General features: G+C 30.7%; 2 protein-coding genes across 7 annotated transcripts; one reads left to right on the top strand and one right to left on the bottom strand.

The window, feature by feature from the left end:
• Positions 1–78: 78 nt before the first annotated feature.
• LOC122572839 (mitogen-activated protein kinase kinase kinase 11-like) lies at positions 79–13,820 on the bottom strand. 5 transcript variants are annotated; one of them, XM_043738371.1, is made up of 16 exons: positions 13,233–13,820; positions 12,860–13,156; positions 12,524–12,758; positions 12,226–12,443; positions 11,797–12,137; positions 11,480–11,660; positions 11,232–11,380; positions 10,975–11,147; positions 10,814–10,834; positions 10,398–10,644; positions 10,177–10,296; positions 9,438–9,635; positions 7,972–8,001; positions 5,262–5,673; positions 4,815–5,150; positions 79–4,752 (listed from the first exon to the last, which is right to left on the bottom strand). In XM_043738371.1, exons 2-16 carry the CDS (start codon positions 13,048–13,050, stop codon positions 4,026–4,028), a joined length of 3,579 nt encoding a protein of 1,192 aa, XP_043594306.1. In that variant the 5' UTR covers positions 13,051–13,156; positions 13,233–13,820; the 3' UTR covers positions 79–4,025. The 5 variants fall into 5 exon arrangements, with proteins under 5 accessions (XP_043594306.1, XP_043594307.1, XP_043594309.1 ...); XM_043738372.1 differs by having other exon boundaries at positions 12,860–13,111; XM_043738374.1 differs by lacking the exon at positions 7,972–8,001 and having other exon boundaries at positions 12,860–13,820.
• Positions 13,821–14,178: 358 nt separating this feature from the next.
• LOC122572838 (pecanex-like protein 1) lies at positions 14,179–23,424 on the top strand. 2 transcript variants are annotated; one of them, XM_043738369.1, is made up of 15 exons: positions 14,179–14,493; positions 14,776–15,022; positions 15,178–15,456; positions 15,558–15,910; positions 15,988–16,131; positions 16,212–16,456; positions 16,530–16,789; positions 16,887–20,197; positions 20,282–20,743; positions 20,814–20,958; positions 21,038–21,296; positions 21,369–21,722; positions 21,805–21,929; positions 21,999–22,276; positions 22,358–23,424. In XM_043738369.1, the coding sequence occupies exons 1-15, from the start codon at positions 14,341–14,343 to the stop codon at positions 22,637–22,639; spliced, it is 6,897 nt and encodes a 2,298-aa protein (XP_043594304.1). In that variant the 5' UTR covers positions 14,179–14,340; the 3' UTR covers positions 22,640–23,424. The 2 variants fall into 2 exon arrangements, with proteins under 2 accessions (XP_043594304.1, XP_043594305.1); XM_043738370.1 differs by having other exon boundaries at positions 14,180–14,493; positions 21,817–21,929.
• The last annotated feature ends 815 nt before the right edge of the window (positions 23,425–24,239 follow it).

The raw sequence follows: 24,239 nt of genomic DNA, 5'->3' as shown, positions 1-24,239 counted from the left end.
TTTTTTGTTTAGACAATAGAAAATCATTTTCTAGTTTTCAAATATACAAAAGAAGTTTTTACTATAAAAATACAGTAATACAAGGAATTTTATTTTATTTTAAATGATTTATTATTAATAATAATAAGGCATCACCTACAATTTGTGATGCTTTAATGTTACAATAATTATAGTACTTAATGTAATATATATACTCCGGTTACTATTTATAATTTATATAATTAATATTTATAGAATAATGTACAATGCTTGGAAAAATACATGAATTTTTAGTGCAAATCAGACACCGCATCAATACATTTCCCATTCAATTTTCGTATGCTTTATTACATTTAAATTTGTTGAGTAAAAAATTGAAGACAATATATCTTATTGCATTTCTTCAACGAAATCACATTTTTTTTGTTTTGTAATTTTGTATAATAAATCGGATAAATGTTTCTTTTTCTCATATATCATTCTGATTTTTAGAGTTTCTCATAAATATTAGTGATCATGCAGTGCCCAATATCTTTGTTTGGCAAACTATTTTCATCGCAGAAAATTCTTTAAAATTCCTACCATCTTCGTACAATTGTTATTAGAGTTATATTACATAAAAGATTCGTTTCTCAAGCTTTGGGTTCTGCATTACATTACTTTTTAAGGCGCACACCAAAGCAGTCACTTGTTACTTAAATACACGTGGAACACATTGCACTTAGCTTATTAGTATATTCTTACAACTACAGAGTAATTTAAAATTTAAATAAATCATCAGTAATTACGGATTTACGAGTTGCAGTACATTCTACGTCCTCTAAGTCTATATATTACAAAAAAAATACTGACAAAAAATTAATTTCACAAATGAATATCGAATAATTAAAAATTGTGATAAAATTGCGATAAACTCCACAATATTAGTTATCTTCAAATATAATTGAGGATAATAAAATTGCTTAATATATTTTGCAACAAATAAACATACAAATAATGGAGAAAATACCACAGCAAACACTTCGTGTACATTAAAAGCACACTCATCTCATAATTATTATCTTGGTCATAGGTGTTATTGTACAAATTACTATTTATAAGTAGCATGCAGTTTTAGTGTAACTTCAACAAGAAAATATTTACAATTTAAGTTCATATTAAAAGAAACATGTTTAGAATAACAATATTTGGTCATACTAAATTGTTTAAGTAAAGAAATGATTCGATTTATTAAAAATCATCATCTTATCTGTATAAATTAAATTTTTTAACATATCAATTAGGGGATACATTTACTGGCAATATATATATGAAGTTATATTTTTTTTATAGTTATTCTGAATGTTTCTTCATACATGTTGTCTAATTAACAAAACATATAATATATAAATGATCTTTAATGAAATATAAAACTGGATTTGTTTTATTTTAAGCTAAAGAAGTTATGATATATAAAAAATAAATATAGCTTAGACTAGCACTGTTGGCAATCATATGCCATTACACAATTGATAATTAATAGCTGCCTAATATTACATTCGGTATAAGTAAGTTACGGTTACTATAAACAAGTATTGATATTAGCATTCTAAGATTTCATTAAATATTTTTCAATTACCTTGGAAGCATTTTCAACTTTTCTGTCTCTCTTAACATATTAAGTACATGATACTAGCACCGCAGAATATCTTTGTACAACATAGAAAGGCATATCCATGAAATATTTATTCTATAGGTCTCTAATAACATCATAAATATTTCAGTCAACCAATTAATTACTTTTAATTATATGCAAGATTTCACAAATTGAACTTTGAAAAAGTATAAGTGTGATTCAGATGAAATATTTAATACTATATGCATTTAATAAATTTGTATATGTATAAATGCCAATTTAATGCATCCAATATTTCTATTTCAAAAACATTTAAATACTCGGTTGGTTTTATCTTGAAAATAATTTTTTAGTGAAGCAATACAAAAACTTTTAAGTGGATAAAAGAAATTATTTATACAAAGAAATGAATTAGAAGATAAAAATGACCAGGAAATACTTCTTCAAAGTTTATCCTTTTCTCTTTCATTAATTCTATATTTTATATATATTGAGATATATCCTACAATACTGATTATTACTCAGGAAATCATTATAAAAACATATAAGTTTTGAAATAAAGATTTGTTTTTTTCTCATATTTAATATTTCATAGGAGGTCAAAGAAAAAAAAAGAATTATTTTGATTCACCATAAAATAGCGTAGAACATACGCAACATGTAAATAAGTTTTGATTAGCTTTTGTAAGTTTAATCTAACTCATATGTTAGTTGTTATTTAGTATAGAATCAATAAATTAAACACATACACACATAAAAATCAAGATTAGTTCTGTTTGTTTTAGCAATTATAAAAATGAAAAATATAAACCATCATAAAGAGTTTCATAAATTAATTTCCTTTCTATTTTCTATCCAAGTGATTGAAAAAAGATAGGAAATAAATTTGCATAACTCTCAGTATTCTGATTATGTATTAGCATTTTAAGTAAATACAAAATAATTTCTAGGGCACTCATACACATACTTTATACAATGAAACCAATATAAAGGAATGTATTGATCATTATTACATTGTTAAACAAACAATAACTGTCCAATATATGTATACTTGTATATACAATAGTGATTATGTATATGGAGTGTCCTTGTTCTAAACTTTTTGAAAGTATATCACATAGTAGATGGCTATATAAATGAACTAAGTATGTCAAACATTTTGCTACATGTATGCCAATTGTTTCAATGCATACTGTTTTCATATATAAAAGAAGTATTGTTTTAACTGCACATGGCATACTAAATTAAACCTATTATTCTAGTAGCTTACAAATGCATTAAAATTGCTACTGTACAAACTTTTCACACGTGTATCTAGTGCCATGGTACTTGTATAAAGATTAAACATTAATAAAATAATATAAGAGACCTGATAATTTAATATCAAAAGAAAACGTATATCTATTATAATTCTTATGAATTTCTTATGTTTCATACCTAAGCATATGCAGGAAAACACTGTGACTTTAGGAAAGGTTACTATTATCTATTGCTCACAATATAAAATTACTCTACAAATATACATACATATATTGTCATAAAGTAATGTTAAAAAAATCATAAACAATCCTATTAAGTAATCATCAATGTTTTCCTGATTATATGTTTCATTTTGTTATGTAATAATTAGTTTCAACATTTAACTATCTTTTTCAGTCACAAAATTTTGATGGAATGTAAATTATGATTAGCATTAATATTTGTAATAAATATGAGCAGACAGTTGTAGAACTAAAGGAACAACAAAGTCTCATTTCTCTAAGGTGGTATTAGACAAACAAATAAATGTATAGAATTCAATCTTTAATATTCTGAAAAAGGAGCTAATATTTTAAACTGTATAATATAACAAGTATGTATATATGATTTTATATACGTTCTTTCAGAGTATTTGAATTAAAATATTTATCCTTTTCCAAAGTTTTTCAAGTACTCATGCAAATAATAGAAATATATATGATATTTGTATGCTAGATGCTAACAGCAGATGCAGGATGTGCGGAATGTATGAATAAAACATTTATAATACATAAAATATGATTTAAAAACATTGTGTAGTACAGAATGATCAATGCAAAAATTGTCATCTTGGTAATTATACTATTTCTACAAAACATATATGAGACATATCAGTTTTTTATCAAATTAAAAATAGTCTAAGTGAATACAAGAGTCTTTTATAAGAATGTCTCAGTATATGGAATGTTACATTCTTACTGTATTTGATGACCAATACATGATAAAATGTTTTGCAGGAGGCAGTGCTTTGACAACGTGCATCGCTGTATTTTCTAGTTATGATTCGATAAATTTCTGCCGCATCATAAACTGTTTGATTCGTGTGATTGCAATTAAGTGTTACTTTCAAGATTGACAAAACTTTTCGAATCCCTAATTTTTATCATTTTTTTTCATTTTAAATAAGCCAATGCTATGACAAAAATTCTCTTTCTAATTCAGAAATACTTGGTTTTCTACTTCTATTCATTCGTCGATTAGCTTGTAAGGGTATGGTAGCATCTTGATTTTGTCCATGTACAGGAATATCAAGTAATGTTTCTCTATGTTCACGCGAAACTCCATCTCGATCAAATGTTACTGGAGAAAATCGAACCCTACTTATGGAGATCTGACTATCCTTAGCTGAAACATAACTTGAATCCTCAGATGTTAAAGAATCTGGTGGAGTAGGATTTGTTGGAGTACCCGAACCGGAATTATTTTTACTTACGCTTTTATTTGGAGAATTATACGAGTAATTGGATCGTTTTAAACTTGACCGTAATCGACTAACTACCTCTAAATTACTGGGTCTTTCTCCAGAATTTGAATTTGAATCGTGCGAGTTCTGACGCGTCAGTAATTGAGAACCATATTCATGATTAAGCATACTAGGACTATACGTTCCAACATTTGAGACAATATTTGAAGATCGTTGGTAATAATGTCCAGGTGAATATAAAGAATAATCATCCTCATCTTCTAAACGAAATGTTGGATTAATGTTACTTTGACTCGATGTACTCGCGTTTGAGACATTTGATGAAGTACGATGATGAGTATACGAAGGAAGTCTTGAAACTGGTCGAGCTGGACTATTTATGCTGCTTGGATTATCATAAGCATGTGGAAATTCGGGACACTCAAGCATTCTATCACTGAAGGAGAAAAAGGTTTAAGTGTAATATTTAAAAATCCATATCTGAAAATAATTACTTACTGATAATCTGTAGGTACAAAATATGTTGGTTCTGGTGATCTGTAATATTCTGGTGGAACAACTGTATATACTGGAGGTCCATAGTCTGGAAAAGGAGCAACATTGCCCATGTATATTGTTGGTACTCTTTCCATCCGATCAACTCTTCCTGCATCATGTATGTACACATCTTCATTACTAGTGCTGCTACTTTTTCTTCTAGGACTTGGTGTTGGAGCATTAGAACTTGTATTGCTTGCATAATGTTGTGGTGAATCAGTGAATCTTAGAGGTTTGTCAGGCATCACACTGGGTGGAAGACCAGGTGCTATAGCACCCATATTACTTAAGAATGGCCTGCATAATAATTGTCTTATTTATAACATGAATATATAAAGAACATGTTGATATATGTATATATATAAAAAAAGAAAATATTATTACAAATTTAATGTTCTAATTTCATACCTGTAATGTCTAGCTGGTCCATGATAAGTATTATGAGGATAACCACTACTTGAACTAAATTCATAATCAGGTCCAAGATAACCAGAGTTACGATTTGATCCAGTGTCTGCTTGAAACCACCACCGCGGAGGTTCATCTTCACATTCACCAAGCCGTGGATATAATCTTGGATGAATTGGAGATATGTTTGACATTCTTACATCATATCCAGTAGCTACTCCAGCTAACATAGCTGCGATATTGTATAAAACCAGTTCTATTATGCTTAACTTTGGCTTCTTCATTTCCCCATTGTAAAGAGTTGGCATTGGTACAGGCATTGGCATAATGTAAGGTCCAGTTAACCCAGGCTTCAAAGGATAATCTGATGTTATCCAGTCAGTTGAGAGATCAGGTGGTAAGGTTGTATAATCTACAAAAACAATCAGATTTCTACAATAATAATGGTGATATTGCTATATATCTATAAAAATATGTGTACGTAGAATTACAAAATATGATTTTACTTTCCTTTTCATAATATTAAATTGATTAAGATACTATGTTACTATTATTATTTTTTATTCCTTACCTTTATGTGCAAATTTTACAAGCCTTTTAATATTATACATGTTTATTATATTAAATTTAACATAAACAGTTTAGTATCAAAGTTATAACATGCTTACTTGTTATTGCATTACTTACAATTATTTATATGTATAAGCACAATGTACTACGTGCATTATATTAAAATATTACATGCCACGAACTTTGAACCATTTCTTGTTATCAATAATTTTCAAAAAGCTTGTACTTTGTTATCTAAAATACATTCATGTTAAATGCATAAAACCCATATTTTAAAAGTAAACCAAAAATGTTGAAAAATGTTGAAACTTTGAAAGTAAAGCAGAGTGTAAAGAAAGAAGAAGGTAAAAACTATTTTTAAGACAATATGTATAAGCACTAATTTTAACTAATCTTAAATAAAATTTTCTTTACCCTATATAATTTTCATTTCCTCATTTCAGAATGTTCTTTTCTCTCTTAATATTTATCTATTATAAATTTTGCCTGTTCACTAATAAATAAATAAATAGTCGTACAATACTGCTATAAAAATGTTTTATACATATATTGTACTCAAATCAATATATGATAAGAATATACAAAATCAATGGTGTGCTTATCACAAATAAAATTGGAATTTTAACATAAGAAAAAGACCAAACCCAAATGGCCTTAACTGTTAGGATCCTACTGGAAGCATGCAAAAGGATTCTTTTACGCTCGATTATAGGTAGTTATATAAAAAATTAACTTATATAGAAAAAAATAATATAAAATATTTATTGTTTATTTCATTCTTAGTTAGTAAATTATTTAAAACAAATATGTTAAAAATTGTTGATCTATATAGATAATATTTAAAATATATTGTTTCAATATATAGGCGTAGTAATCAAAATATATATACATATTTGTTTAATATTATAAATATAACCACAAACCGAGCGTAAAAATTCAGAAAACGAAAAAACAAAATTCAATGTGTCCAACTGAAAAGGTTTTATTGAAAAAATTTCTATTTCTAAATACAAGTGTGCGTGTTGCTTCATGTGTTGTATGTAACGTGTGCAAAATTTCAGAATCTAAAAATATCGAAAATCTATGATAATACAAAAATGAAATCGCTGTTAAATTAGGTTGAATAATTAACAAAATCTGAAATTGATCTAGATGCATATAAAGCAATGAAGAAAAGATACAACTCTACTCTCGCAACTAATATATGATACTTTGCATAATAATTTTTTAATTTTGATTTAATTTCTTTCTAATTTGGGGTTTGTATAATTATATAAAAACACTCTTTTCCATAAACGCCTCAAATTGAAGGCATCAATTTTAATGTAGAACTTTTTGTTGTAGTGGCAGAAGCACATGATTTCTTTTGACATAGTAAGAGGCTGTTAGCTCTGCTTTGTTAGAATGTTATATACTCCAGATAACATCAGAAAAGAACCAACACCAGAAAGACTGCATTTACACTTTATATACTCATTAAATTACAGTTCAAAATATGAAGTTTTTATCAGTTTAAATTAGGATAAATAGTTTTTAGATTATTGCAGGGTACTGACTACCCTTTATTAAAATATCGTAAAATGATATATCTATTATGTAATTTGATAGACATCAATTAAAATTAATTAACAAGGCTATCAATTTATGCAGATAAAACGAATTTCAATTCTTCGTCTGATTCCTGGTAAAATTAAAAATTATTTCTTATAAGATACATAGCAATAATATGTACCATTCCAAAAATTCAACAGAATAAAATAATCTTAAACATATTATCAACATAAAAAAGGAAAACAGAGTTTATCATTAAATGTATGCAACTGTACATGTATTACTAAAAATATATCTATATATTAAAGATATCCTTTTTAGATAATCAGCAAATAAAAAATTTAACTGAACTGCATATTCATGCATTCTAATAAAAATAGTTCTAAGCACAATCTACTTAAATACAATTTAGCAAAAGAAAAATAAAGAAGGAAAATATAAACATATAAAGGCACTATCCATCTGAGATCTTTACTTTCGTAATAATGTAAAAGGAAAAAAAAATATCATTGACCAATGATATAGAAGAAAAACAATCAGGTCTCTTATAAAATGTGAAACAATTGCACAGCAATATAAAGAGACTTACGAGTGGGATAGATGTTTTCCTCAGAAAGGCCTGCAGTAAAGAAAATATAGGACTGTTACTAAAACATATAAAACAAAAAGAAGACATTTTCGTGAAACGCGTCTACGAGTGATATGCACATCTTTATCTTTGTGAAATGCAATGTTACTTATCATTCTTCTTTAAAAATTTCTCTGCAATCGAAGTCTTAGGTGAGTTGTAAATAATTGTATTCACATCTTCTGAACTTCTATGGGAAGGAGCATTTCTTAAGGATTCGTTTAAATTCTTTTTCCCTTCATAATTGATTTGGGAATGCTGACATTCACAATCCTGTATATAACCAGATGCATGTATAACTGAATTTATAGTATCAACATGATCTTCACAACTACGCAAGTATTCATTACTCTTTGATTTTTTACTTAAAGAGGAATTCAATTTGAAACTTTGATCTACTTGCGGAGCGCGTTGTTTGAAACACGCATCTGATATACCACTAACATAGTCAAAAGAGGTAGGGGATTTTTTGCATTTATTATCTGAGAATAAACCTAAAGAATTTTTCGAAATGGAACTATCATTTGAATGTTCCGAATCAAAATTACAAAGTTCTGATTCGAGACTCTCGAAATCTATTCCTTCGCGTGAATTAGCAGTCAAGAATTTAGGTATTGCACTACTTTGATCGGAATCACGTCGATTAAATTGTGGTATAGATATCGTATTGTCTAGAGCACTATATTCTACTTTAACAACAGCAGTTTTATCATCTAAAGCATCCCGACTTCCCCAAGCCTTCATCTTATTGAAGACTCTTAATGGACTCTTAGAAATTCTGGATTTATGGTGAAACTTTTTACCTATTGAATTTTCAGGGCTTGACTCTAACCCATCTGTATCATTAATTTTAATGGTAACAGAATTTTTTCGTTCCGTACTATGCGGAGAATTTAAAGAGCTTTTCCTTGATCCAGAGGGGGAACGAAAGAAATCAGCAAAAGCGGCTAATCGTGATTCTGAGCTATCTCTGCGCTTTGATTCTTTCGATTTACTTCTCTCGCGTTTCTTCTTTTTTACACGTTTCGCAGTACCAACCAAACTAGACGCTACGCTTTGTACAAAATTTGAAGAATATGACTGTTCCCAGTCACCAATCACATGTTTTTGACTCCTAGGAGGTGAAGCTTTTAAATTATTTCCAACTGTAGATTTTGTGTAATTGTCCATGACTGAATGATCATCCGAGAAATGAGTTTTAAGATTATCTGCCGATTTGTTATGTAAGACCACAGACTCATAAATATCGTTGTCCACAATAACTGAGTCTTCGCCTATATTGCAAGGTGAACAGCTCGAGCTTTGCACAATGTTGTTAGAATTTTCTGGAATGTTGTTATAGCTAATCCTAGTGTGACAGTTAAATCCTGGTTGACTGTCTATCAAATTATTTGCTGAGGAGTACAACTTTCTGGAGGAGGGGTTACCTATTTCTTGAAGAAGCGGGGAACGATGTGCCAACAGGGCGGTACGCAGGGGTGTCTTTTCAAGATCTGGAGCAGAGCGAGACCACCGTTTGCCACCTGGAGATGCAGGATTTGGTGGTTGCGTGATAATAGCCCCACGTTCGCGTTGGTGGAGTGTTGATGGTCCCCAAGTCTTACCCTTTACTCCATCTGCTGGTACTAAAGGAGGAAGACAAAAAACAAAACGCTACTCACTACAGTACTAAGTTTCCCTCCTACCCTAGACTCTGTTAAACTTTATGCGCGCTTCAAAAAGATAAAGGTGTTTCATGAGGACTATTAGTAATATTCATTATTAAGAAATTCTTTTATCTAAAAGTTATAAAAAATATTTCGATATTATAAAATGTTTTGCATTTGGTTTTCTACATTAAATGATTACAATCATATAATTCTTCTAATCTTCAAATTATCATTCTTTTCTACATTCTTACAAAAGAGTAAAAAAAGAAAAAGGAAACGAAAAACACAACATAGATTATATGCATATATATGTAATTTTTCAAAAATATATCAAAATATATCCAATTATTCACACCATGCTAATAAAAATCGATGTTAAATTAATACAATGTGACTACAAAGCACAAACAGTGTAATTTAAATTTCTTGAAAATACTAAAAAAATATCTTAGAGCAAAATCATTCATTATTCATTGAAATTGTGAACTACTAAAAATCTTGGAAACAAAGTACTCACATGCAATTGCACGAAGTCGTGGAATACTAGGTGAGCCTGGTGGACTATTAGGTCTCGATGGATTTCGTACTTTTCCTCGATCTAACGCTGTATGTTGAACAGTTATTGTATGACGAAAATCTATAGGGATAAAAACAGATGGTGGTTATTTAACTTTATAATTAGAGCATTTTAAATTTTATGCAAAATTGTTAAGATAAATTATAACACAGTATACTTGCCAGAAGGAGCGCTTATATTGCTTCCTGGCTCCTTTTTATTCAGTTTTAACCTCGATTTCTTAAATTTCCCGCGTCTTTTGTTTGGTGTAGGAGTATTTTGTTGCTGAATTATCATTACAGTAAGTTCACGTTCTAATAAATCTATTTCTCGGGCAGCTAATTCTTGTTCCCGTTGCCTTAAGTTTTCTTCATGTTGTCGTTGTTGCACTTGTGCTTTTGTTAATTCTTCTTCCCTGCAGCGCAGTTCCTAATAAACAAACATATAAAAAAAGGTTATAATAATGTGTTTGATAAACAAATGCGTTTTCGCAAATAAAAAATTTGTGTAGTGATAATATAGTATAGATAGGTACATATATTTGTTATAAACCAAAATAATTATTAATGTCAATAACTGTAGTTACACATTATCTTACCTCCTCTAATGAACGGCATGCCTTTGCATAAGCATATAAAAGAAGGATTATAAACATTATTTATACTGATATAAATTATGTGTATGCTAATTACAGTAACGAAAAGATTTTATTTTTGTAGAAGTTCTTTTTTGCAAGGCAAAGAAATTTCGAATTTATACCTTTTCCTTCATGCGCAATCCATGAAGAACTTGTTCAATCTCAAGCCTCCAGTCTTCTTGCATTGTGTGAAATGACTCATGTGGTGTAGCTGCAAATGCACTACGCACTTCATCTAATGCTACTAAAATTTCAGCAAATCCTGGTCTCGAATGACTGTCAGATGCCCAACAAGCTAAATGGTAAAGCATTTTTTATTTTAAAGGTTATAAAAATTAAAACAGTTCATGATTATATAAATGATTATATAATTATATACCTTCCATTAAAAACCTCCAAGGTTGAGGACAAGTTGATGGAATAGGCAATGTGAGTTTATTTACTGCAACGCCATATGCTACTGCCAAAGCATCTATTCCTTTATAAGGTGTTTCACCAGTTAGAAGTTCCCATAGAAGCACGCCATAACTGTAGATGTATTCATGTGTTAAAAAGAAAAAATTCTTTACTATTTATATAGATATATTTATTACAATTAAAGTGATATAGGAGGTACATAAAACTGACCTCCAAACATCACTGGCTTTACTGAAAGTACTCTTTTTAATAACCTCTGGTGCCATCCAAGCATATGTGCCGGCTGCTGACATGCGAGTTGTTTTATAAACTTCCCTTGCTAATCCAAAGTCAGTTATTTTTAAAGTTTTATATTGTAGATCATCATTTTCTATAGGCTCGCTCAATAATACTGTTATAAAAAAGATAATATGTATTACTCTAACACATCTCATGTAAAAATACATATATTCAAATAATGATATATATATTCAACTAATGATGAAGTAATGATATTTTATTTACGATTAATATGTTAATTGCCTTACCATTAGAACTTTTTAGGTCCCTATGAATAAGACTTATAGGTGCTTTATTATGAAGGTAATCCATGCCACGAGCAATTTGTATTGCCCAATCAACAAGTACGTCAGGCCTGATTTTTCTACCACTAAGAACCCTGTTCAGACTACCACCTCGTGCATATTCCATTACGAGACACATATTTGGCATTTTTAAACAAACTCCTTCTAATTGCACAATATTTTCATGTTTCAATAACCAAAATAATTTAGCTTCTTGTCGAACATTTTCTAATGTAACACTTGGTTCTTCATCTGGATCTTGGCGGGCTGCTTTAACAGCCACTTCATGTTTCTGCCAAAATCCTCTAAAATGTTATAAATTATAAATAATAAATATTGTTCTAAAGAACTATTAACAGATTTAACTATAATATTTTATAGTATTTTATATACCTATAAACCTTTCCGAATCCACCAACACCTATCACTTCTTCTAATTGTAATTCTTCAAAGTCAATTTCAACCGGTTGAACTTTATCAATCACCGATGAAACTCGATCAATACTTTCTGCTTCTGCAACAAAATTGGCTGGAAAAATACCAACCTTTCCATGGATTTTTCCAGTCCACCATCCTTCATCACCTGAGATTTTTGAGTCCTTAGATAAGACCTAGCATATAAAATAAAATGTATATATGCATCCTAATCAAAGATATTTAATTTTACAGATATTTATAATAAACAATTTACCTCAACTGTTTCACCTCTTTGTAAAGATAATTCATCTTCGCCTTGGGCAACATAATCAAATAATGCTGTGAAAATTGTTGAACTATTGTCTTGCCTCGACTGGGAAGAGGAATGTGTACCATGAGATGGACTAGTCTGTTGAGAAACAGTTCTTGCTGTACCACCACTATGTGTATCAGAAACACTGCTATCAGACATATTGTTGCTAGATGTACGCCCATATAAATATCCGTAACTAAAATGCACAAAATTTAAGTGAGATACATTTTATTTCACTATCATAAGTGTATAAAACATTACACATTTATGGGCCTATAATAATAACACACTTTATACCTTGTGGAATGATTATTTGTTCTACTATTATGTTGATATCGTGGAGATGAGTTGGCTGTGTTAGGACTATGAGAATTAGAGGATCCATTCTCTGGATGAAGTAGAAATCGCTCGCTCCGATGACGAGCATCTGGTTGTCCGTGGTCCATCAAGGTAGACAAGCCTCTTGCCGATAGCCCGGCTGGCGGCATATGGCCTCACACTCTTCTTAGTCTTCCACTTTTTGGAAATTACACCCTCTTGTTTTGTAACCTTAGCGTAATATTCTATTAATAGAATCACAAATAACATAGAACACTTTAAATGTATTGTTAGTTTGTCTCAAATAAACTAAACAAACATATATAAGAAGTGGTGAAAGTTTAATATACACCTTGCATTATTTTTTCAACACTGTACACATCCTTACACAATTCATGTTCATTTAACACACGTTTCTTCTTCAAACATAATCAATACACGAGTGTAAACCAATTATGAAATATTTTGACAATAATTTAATTTTACGCACAAATTTTACAAGAAAAACAAGATGAGAAGAGGTGATCACTAACACCCCTTGCATAAAAACACTTTAACGGTGACCGGCATTTTGATTCGTGAGTCCGGCAATAAAGCGACGAAGATCTTGTAAATTTTCGTCGACCATACTCTTATGTAGAGTAGTGGAGAAAAAATTTTAGGAGAGTAGAAAAAAGCTCGATATGCCATAAAACCACTTTGGAGTCTCGCGTCGGGGTGTGTATACCCACAAGCCACTATTGGTAAGGCCGATTCTTTTCATTGAATCGGCACTAGGAATAATGTACGAGAGACATGCAGGGTTGAAAGCGACGTGTTTGCCTCTCCGAGGACACGACGCTTTGCGTCAGCCCGCAAAACGCACGATGATTCCACATTTAATGATAGAAAACGAACCAGCACTCATAGTAATAACCTAACGGACGCCATGTTTCGTTTTGACGGCCCCACCGTTGACGTGATATATTGGACCACGATTCATAGAAAGGATGTTCGAAAGGTTGCTTATGATATTTGAATTGTATAAGGTTTATCCGCAACATGACGATCGTGAATTAGTCCAACAAGAAACTATATTTACCACAGGCAATTAATCAATTAAAGTATATATTTTAACGAATATTGGAAATATTTGAACAGTACTAGATGAGTTTCACTTGTATTATTGCCAATTATAATAAATGTCGATAAACGACTCGTGAAGAGTAATTTTACAAAACATCATAGAAGCTTGATCATATATGAAATCATATTGTTCATGTTCAAAATCATCTGAGATGTGAAGATGGCTGCAAAGTCAGTAAGTCGTGTGCGCGAAATCCATTGATTAAGAAGCTAAGATAAAATGTATCGCCTTATTGTTCGCCACGCAATTTTTCAAATAGAAAAGACAGACTACGAATAAAGCTGTAAAACAGCAAGTGATGGGAAGATGGTGAGGGAGCACTTTTGCAATTGGTATGGGTTCTCAAATGCTGGAAATTTTAAGACAAGGCGTCTGGGCGAGCCTGACAGGAGGCTGGTTTTACGATCCCCGTCTCGACGTTTTTTCAAATACATTTCACTTGTACATTTGGCTTTTCTTACTTTGCTTACCGTTTATTATATATCTTGTAAGTATATTTATATGTGTGTATTAATTTTAGTTGCAAGTCATTCATTTTAAATAAATAACATAAACTGTATGTGTTTACATTAACCGCGGGTAGATTTACATAACATGTGTTGAGTTTTGTTATTTGGACTTTATGAATTTTAATTTGTGTACACATACATGCATACATCATATGTATACAAATGCATATGTACGTATATAAGTTTTTCATATTTGTACGCTTAAAGATACCATATAATTGTTATATAAACTTTGAAGATGACAATTCTTTATTTTATAGTATTTTCCACCAACGTTATATGTTTGGATAGCATATTGTTCTTCAATTGGAGCACTTTTTGGTACCATAAAGTATGTTAACCATACACTTCATTGCATGTATGATACAACTGAGTGTTTAGAAGAATCAGGTCAAGCTATTAGCCAACAAAGATCAGAAAGTGAAAAAAGACGCACAGTGCATAATAAATGCAGGGAACAATCACAAGAACAAGTAGATCATGGAATAGAACTGCAAGTCTTAAGTGGTATTATAGACTATATCTTTTGTTTTTTAAATCTATCTATTAACTTTACCATTTACATGTTAAAATTAATCTTTAAATTTGATACAATTAACTTTTAAAACAATATCAATTATATTTTAAAAATTTTGCTATCAATTTATTATTTTTACACATAGGAAAAACAGATACACCACCTGTAGAATGCTCATCACGTAACTCTTTTATTGAGTCAAATGTGCAAAATGCAGATGCAGATAGTATAACATCTGAATATAATCGAGATAAGCCTAGTTCAACTATAGATTTGAAAGTAGAAATTCACAGAAAAAATAGCTCAGAAAGTTCAGAAGAAGCACAACAGTTAACTAAACCAATGGTATCTAGTATAAATATACATGAAACAGAATTAGGTTCTGCACAATATCATGAACCATGTTTTCGAAATATAATAAATGGTATTAATTTTGTAATTTTTATGATATAACCTCTATAATGCAGTATTACCCTATTTTTATACATATTAATATTTCTTTTGGGAAATTTCAAATACATATAGAAAGAAGATTGAAAAGACAGAAATGTGTTGTAATTACTGAAGAGGATCGACAAGGTTCAAGAAAATTATGCAGACATGCATCTGAAGATTCACGAAATCGTCATTCCAAACAGGGTAGTCTTGGTAAAACAGGTTCTGAAAGTCAAATAAAACAAACAAGTTCGTTAGAATTGGAACACCATGGAGATGATTATCCTTACTGGAAATCAAACCAAAGTGTTCGGCGTCTCAATTCTAACTCAATTCCAATGGAAACACATTTAATGAATGATCATCCACAGAGTTTAGAAATTATATCCAAAAAAGAAGATACGGAAAAAAATAAAATTTCCTCACATCCACAATCTTTAGAGGTAAAAATGAAGGAATTTTCTATTTGGAAAAACGAATAATTAAGTAATGTATTTAAAATACTTTCTTTGTTTACAAGGTTATTACAAAAAAGCCACATCAACAACTTATTCATCCACAAAGTCTTGAAACAATTGGTGCTACTAATAAAAATATAAACACTACAGATGACAATAATTTACCTCTCCATCCGCAAAGTCTTGAAACAATTAATACTAAAAAGGTATCAATATGATAATATGGTTGTAGTAATATATGTGTTTATATGAAAAATTATATTAAAAAGCTGTATATATTTTAAAGGTATTACCTCAAAATACATTAAAAAAAAACCAATTACAATTATTACCATATCTTAGTTATGGATCAGAAATAGTACATCCTATAGAAGAACAAAGTGATGAACAGTTTGCTAATGAAAGTTCTGGAGGATTTAGCCTTCAGGATTCTTATAGTCCATTACTTACTCGGAAGACTTGTGAAACTAATACTACCTCTAATCGGGACAGAAGTCTTAGTACTAGCCGATTTGAAGATAGATTTTCAAGGTAAATTAAACATAATAAAAGTAAATATTAAACGATTAATCCATAAATTTCTTAAATTTGACCTTATATTTAGACGCAATGAAGATGGTGGCGTAGATAATGATTCTGCAAATTCTCGTGATGCATTAATTGAAGAACCAAAGTCCGGTGTAAAAAGAAGATACAGTAATGCAAGCCAAAGCAGCCGTGAATTCTCGGATTTAGAAAACTTGTTTAAAGATAAACAAGATAAATCGAAAAATATAGATGATCCTTTAAACGTTGGAAGTATAGTTGGAATAGATCAATTATTTGAAGGTGGTGATTGCACAATAGAATCGCGAACAAATAAAGGTAAATTCTAACTTTTAAGTTTTTATATCAAATGGGTATTTATTTTTAAAAGAATTACGAGAAAAAGTAATAATATTCGTAAATTTTTGTTCCACAGGATTACATAGTAAAGAACCAGATTCTGGTTCATCTAATATGATGCCTTTTGAGTATACAACATACTCATCGAATATGGAAAATGAGGCAAAAAGAATGTTACTTCCACAAGTAGAAACAGATAACAAACGTCATCAAGGTGCAATACCTAAACAAAGCCGTCCAAAACCTGCAATAGAAGCTATAGATGATAATATTACAACTACTGAACAAACCCGACAGAAATTAAAACGAACATTAGAAGTCAAAAGAGAAAAAGATAGAAGAAGAGATGGAAGATTTGATAGATTCGAGCAAACTAGCGGTTCAAACAACGAGTTAAGTACACTTAGTCTTGCATCTTCCTTGTTAGCTACATTATTGACATCTGGCCGAGAATTACCAGGTCAATCTAGCACCGTCTCAGATTTAAGATTAAGTCGCAATTCAGAGACTCGAACGGCACGAAAAAGACGTGTTCCTTTGAAATGTTCGATTCGATCGACTCGTGTACCACGAGATCGGAATCGAGATGATAACGTCGTTCCACTTACTGCTTTATTTGGATTGATATCAAACGAAGAATGTCATTTAGTTGCTAATCATAACGATGCTGTAGAAGCAACTGTACCTTATTTTCGAGATGAAAACGGCCGCTGGCTAGCTTACACCTTCGATGAGAAAGGATCTGGTGTTGCTGCAGCTGCGCAAGTTCCTTCTAACAATAACGATAAATTATTAAATACATTATTACGTCAGCAACTTAATCAAAATTTACATTATGATGCGAATTGGGAATTAATAGACTCTTTGAGTAATAGTTATAGTAGTTTATCTTTGAATTCTCCTGACTTGAGTGTTATAATAGATACACCACCTGTTCTGTCCAGCCCAGAAAGCAATCAAACCAAAGCACAAAATTCATTATCGTCAAATCCAGTGGAAACTTCGGAACGTGATCAAATTCATCAAAATAATGGAAATTCTATTCAATATGAACTCGAAACCTTAGAACGAGATCAGTTCCATCAAGACATATTATCACGTATAGAATCAATGACAGAGAGAAATCAAAGATTACGAAATTTATTGGGATATTTCAATTTGAATATTTACCCAACAGATTCAAATCGCCGAGATAGGCCTGCCTTAACATTACAGACGTGCGCAGTGGGTGACATAAATACAAGTTTATCTTGGAATCGATTTATTGGTGGCTTAGATGGATCTGAATCCAAACCTAAACAATCAAGACAAGACAAGCAATATTATTATAAATGGAAAATTGGCAAATTACCGCATATCAAAGTGCGATTCGATCGTTTATTTTTGTTGGCCTTATTAGATCGAAATTTGACAATATTTGAGATTATTATTTCGACGTTTTTAGCAGTTGCTGTTGCGGGATTGGGTCTCGTATTGCTCCAGCAAGGATTTTACCGAGATATATTTGCTTTCATGCTTTGTTTTGTAACTGCTGGCTGTCAATATTCATTATTAAAATCCGTTCAGCCTGATGCAGCTTCCCCAATACATGGCTTCAATCGTATTATAGTATTTTCTCGGCCTGTTTATTATATATTGTGTTCAGGATTCATATTAATCTTTAATGAATCCTTGAGAAATTTTAAAGCATCTGAATTTCGAATATATGGTTTACGGATTACTGATTATGATGTTCTATTACAGATTCGTAATATTTTATTAATTTTTCTTTTATGCTTTCCTATTATATTTTCCTTTGGGTTACTTCCACAAATTAATACTTTTCTAATGTATCTCTGTGAACATATAGATATCCATTTATTTGGTGGAAATGCAACCACAAGTTTAATTTCTTCAATATATTGTCTCTCTCGCAGCATAGTCACTGTTGTTATATTGTATGGATTTGCTTACGGAGCACTTACAGAGCCTAAATCTTCACAGCATATTTTATTCTCTATTTTTGCGGGTTTATTAGTCGCTATATCTTACCATTTAAGTAGATCATCTTCAGATCCTACAGTAATATGGGACATTGTTAAAACAAATTTGTGGCCTCCAGAAATTTATACAGAAGAAAAGGAAGCTAAAATCATTGAGAATACATCTCATAGAGATACTGTACCTACAACATACAAAGAAGTAAAACTTAGAATTTATGAAAGAAAAAAACATGTAAAAATTAAATTTACTGAACAAATGTCAGATACAGAATTGGTAGATCCATTACCTGAAAAATTAAAAGCAACAGTGAATGCAAGATTAAAAAATGATTTAATAGTTTGTGCAGTGATAGGTACTCTATCTTTTGGAATCCATTGTTCAACTGTGTTTACAGTCTTACAACCAGAACTGAATCCAGTTTTATGGGGTATTGCAAGTTGCCTTGGACTTTTGCTACATTACATTGTACCACAACTTCGAAAACAATTGCCATGGTTGTGCTTATCAAGACCAGTATTACGTAGCCATGAATATGCACAATTTGAAGTTCGTGAACCTGTGAAGATTATGTGGTTTGAAAAGGCATATGTTTGTCTGTGCTTTTTAGAAAGGAACGTTCTCTATCCAGTTGTATTTTTGGGAGCACTTACAGAATGTTCATCAAAAATTGTAGCTAAGTTTGGAGAAAGTGTGGGAGCATTGATTATAGTTGTGTGTGGATTAAAATCTTTAAGATCTGCATACTCTGATCCATCAACGCGTTATTTGGTTTTGATTTTTGCTGTTCTGTTCTTCAAATTAGATTTTCGAAATCTCAGTGAAACATTTTTGGTGGACTATTTTATCACAGGAATAGTTTTCGCAAAAGTTTATGAACTACTGTTGAAAATACGATTTGTAGTCACATATATTGCACCTTGGCAAATTACTTGGGGTAGTGCGTTTCATGCATTTGCCCAACCTTTCTCCGTTCCGCATTCTGCTATGCTATTCCTACAAGCAGGGATTTCTGCACTTTTAAGTACTCCCTTAAATCCTCTTTTGGGCAGTGCAATATTTATATCATCATATGTACGTCCAGTGAAATTTTGGGAACGAGATTATAAGACAAGAAGAGTAGATCACTCGAATACCCGAATGTCTTCGCATTTAGATCGAAACATAGGAGCAGATGATAATAATTTGAATTCAATTTTCTATGAGCAATTAACAAGATCCCTGCAACATAGCCTGTATGGAGACCTTGCCCTTGGTCGGTGGGGAAATGTGGAACAAGGCGATTGTTTTCTACTAGCATCTGATTACTTGAATTGCTTGGTACATATTGTTCAATTAGGAAACGGTCTGGTAACCTTTCAATTAAGAGGTCTTGAATTCAGGGGAACATATTGTCAGCAAAGAGAAGTATATATATATATTATTTTAGATATTGAAAATTCCAAAAAAAATAACAAACACACTCAAATTTGAAAATGCTTTGATTTTTAGGTAGAAGCAATCACTGAAGGAATTGAAGATAATGACAATTGTTGTTGTTGTGAAATGGGTCATTTTTCAAACGTATTAAGTGTAAACGCAGCTTTTAGTCAACGCTGGTTAGCTTGGGAAGTTGCAAGTGCTAAATATGTTTTAGAAGGATACTCGATCTCAGATAATTCAGCAGTTTCTATGCTCCAAGTGTTTGAATTTCGTAAAGTACTAGTTACTTACTATGTCAAAAGTATTGTTTTCTATGCTGTTAAATCACCAAAACTGAAATATTGGTTGGAGAATTCTGATATTTCGGACGCGCTAAAAATAACGCTTGACAAAAATTTCGTTGATTTGGATCCAGTTTTTAACTTGAGCATTCATGAAGATTACGATATCCGAACATGCGGCATCACAAGAAGTAGTTTCTGTAATGTTTATTTGGATTGGATACAGTATTGTGTTACTAAACAAGACAAGGTAGTTTTTCAAACATATATATATATTATATTAACGTTTGTATAGCATTATTTATTTATAACTGTTTTAGACATTAGACAAATCAAGAAATTCGTCATTGGTATCTTTATGTCTTGCTTTAAGCCTTTTGGGAAGACGTGTTTTAGGAGCATTATCTCATAATACGGTTTCCAGTGTTGAATTTTTTTTATATGGATTACATGCTCTTTTTAAAGGTACGTTATTTTATAATAAATAATGAAAAAATTGATTACATTTAAGAATAATGTTTAAAAAGTACATTTATATATTCAGGAGATTTCCGTATAACATCTGTTCGAGATGAATGGGTTTTATATGACGTAGATTTATTACGAAATGTCGTGGCAAAAGGTGTAAGAATGGCATTAAAGCTACATCAAGATCATTTCATGAGTCCAGAGCAGTATGGTGAACCGTCTGCTCTTTATGAAGCTATAGATAGCCATGATAAAAATCTCGTGATTAGTCACGAAGCGGATCCACTGTGGAGAAATGCTGTCTTAAATGGTGCACCCAGTCTTTTAGCTCTCAGGTACTTTAACAATGCGATATTTATAAAATGTTAATTTATTACATCATTAATATTCATTATTTCTATTTATAGACATGTACTTGATGATGGTATCGATGAATATAAGGTGATAATGCTTAACAAACGCTTTTTAAGTTTTCGGGTGATTAAAATGAATCGTGAATGTGTTCGTGGCTTATGGGCTGGGCAGCAACAAGAGTTAGTTTACTTGAGAAATAGGAATCCTGAGCGAGGCTCTATACAAAATGCTAAACAAGCTCTTAGGAACATCATAAATAGTTCCTGTGATCAACCAATTGGGTACCCGATTTACGTTTCACCATTAATAACTAGTTATGCAGAGACTAATGAACAATTATGTTCCATAATCGGTGGACCTTTGAGTCTCGATATAATTAAAAGCAATATCTTAAAACTATGGCAAAGGTATGTCTTATTATTACGTCATATAATTATATAAACCATAATTTATTAATGAAAAGTTCATAAAGTTTATTATTATTACAAGTATTATTTATAGAATCAGAAGAAGGTGTGGTCAGGGTTGTTCATCAGGAGGGACAGGATCTCAAGATGATGGAGGCTTTGGAAATGATGGAGTGTATGCAATGACTACATATAATATTCATTTAGGTATTTCCAATCATCATACTTCATCTACACTGATGACTTTACAATATAAAAATAAAATTTTTTATGTAGGTTATGGACAATCAACAGGTCATAATACATCCGGTTCACAATCCATAGACTCTGGGTGTCAAATTGGTGGATCGACTGGACGTGGTTCTTTAGGAAGAGCAAACACTGGATCTTTAGGTGGAAACAGAGGATCTTTGGCTTCGGTTGGAAAACCTACAACTTCGACGCTTGCTAGTTTAGCCGGTCTTCTTAGCAATAGTGATATTAAAACTGAAACGAAATGTGAAACGAGTTTCATAAATAAACCCGAAAAGGATGAAATCTTACAACGAGTACGTGTAAGTAGAAAACAAAATTTATTTTGAGACACATCGCTCTCTTTAGTTCATCAAAAATTATGTATATTTATCTGTTATCAGATCATAGATCCTAACCAAGTGTATGATGCTATTAATTTGGGTCGCCGCATAGACGTAATTTGGCCAGATGAGAGAATGAGACAACAGGGTGGTAGATCTGGATGGCAGCATTGGGTACCTGAAAGAGGTATGGAAGGATGCGTTGTTCATTGTTGGTCTCCGAATCATCGTGATCCTAATCGGCGATCTCACGTAGATAAAGTTATCTTACTTGTTAAAATTGATGATAAATATGTTCCAATAGCGGAACAAGGTGTAAAAGATTTGGGGGCAGAAGTATGATGAAGTATTTTTAATTTTCTGCAGTAATATACATTAAGGCGATTTTCATACAGTCACTTTTTGAATCTACGTCATGCATCGTAAATACCGATAAGAACGCATTAAAAATGAAGAATTCATTCCAGTTACAAAATAATAAATACAAAGGTTTTTGATGAAAGATTGTTCTTGAAATTGTAAATACTGAAAAGCGACGAATTTTAACACTAGTTTCTTAATTCTAATATATAAGAGAGAAAGGGAGAATGCGTTCGTGCGCCAGCGCATGTATGTCACAACACATATACATATACATATACATATAGCTACAGAATACTCTTCATTACACGATTTTTCTAAAATTTCCATTTTCTCGTTATCTCTTTTCTAACCATTCGTATCTGTGTTGTTTTCATTGCAATGATTTCCCAATAGATACAGTTCTTTTAAAATATTCTCGGAAAAGATGAATTTACAAAACTTATACAAAAAGCAGTTAATATTTACTATAGTAATTAAAGAATTATTACTTCTTACACATTTACTAAGAAGACTAATGTCAATCGCCAAGTTATTCAATGCAAAGTAAATTGTATCATGTTGTATTATATTCTGTATTATATAATGATTAGATGATTTACTAGCGATGAAAACTAGATATTACTTGTTGTTAACTAGCTAAACTATTATTTTTGTTAGTATAAAATGTAATAATATTGAATATATTCAAATATTAATTTTGCTATATTTGCGTTCTATTTTATATCATTGTTAATAATTTTATAAAATGAAATCATAAACCTTCAATTTGCAAAGTTATTATTTTAATTACCAATAATCTAAGGTAAAATTAAAAAAGATAAACCCAATAATTGCAATTGTTAGAACTTTTAACAATATTATTTAATGAACAGTATCTTTATTTTGAAGTTATAATAATACGATTTATAACGAATCTCTAAGAGTAAATTAGAATGTAAGAATAAAAGTTATTACAAATTATATTATTTATTAAAAAATGAAAAACGTATTTCTATATTACTAGTATCGAATATGCTCAATAACAACAAGTAACATCAGAAGAAATTTGTATATATCATTCGTGTTTTTCTACATTTTGTTACATTTTTTTTAAACTATTTGATATATAAGTTGTAAATATATATATGCGTAACATTTCTGCAAGATTAAAGCGTCCAAATGTATTTACTGAATGTGTAATTTTGTGGGGCCATGAGATTGCCTCTACAAAACATATCGGTGCATTAATAGTAGTGTTAAATGTAACTCCACAATCTTTCACTTGTATATCTTTATTGTATAATAATCTGGATAACTATGATGGTGTATTTATATTTGATATATGCCTCTTATAATTTTCATTGGGAATAATAATTAATAATAATAAAGCCAAACAAAACCAAATATCATAATAAATATTATTACGGACAAATACACCACAATATTTATCCGGAGAAGAAAAATAAATTTATTATCATTTCTTCTCTTACGAAAGTGATTCATTGAAAGTTTTCACCTAATTTTGTACATATTAAAATATATACTGATTACTAAACTAATAAGAATGATAGGGTTGCTTGCAAAAGTACAAAGTATTCTT

This window comes from Bombus pyrosoma, linkage group LG11 (genome assembly GCF_014825855.1).
Source record: "Bombus pyrosoma isolate SC7728 linkage group LG11, ASM1482585v1, whole genome shotgun sequence".
In the NCBI taxonomy this organism is placed as follows: domain Eukaryota; kingdom Metazoa; phylum Arthropoda; class Insecta; order Hymenoptera; family Apidae; genus Bombus; species Bombus pyrosoma.
Note: the sequence above shows the minus strand (reverse complement) of the source record. Positions and strands in the feature narration are given on the sequence as shown.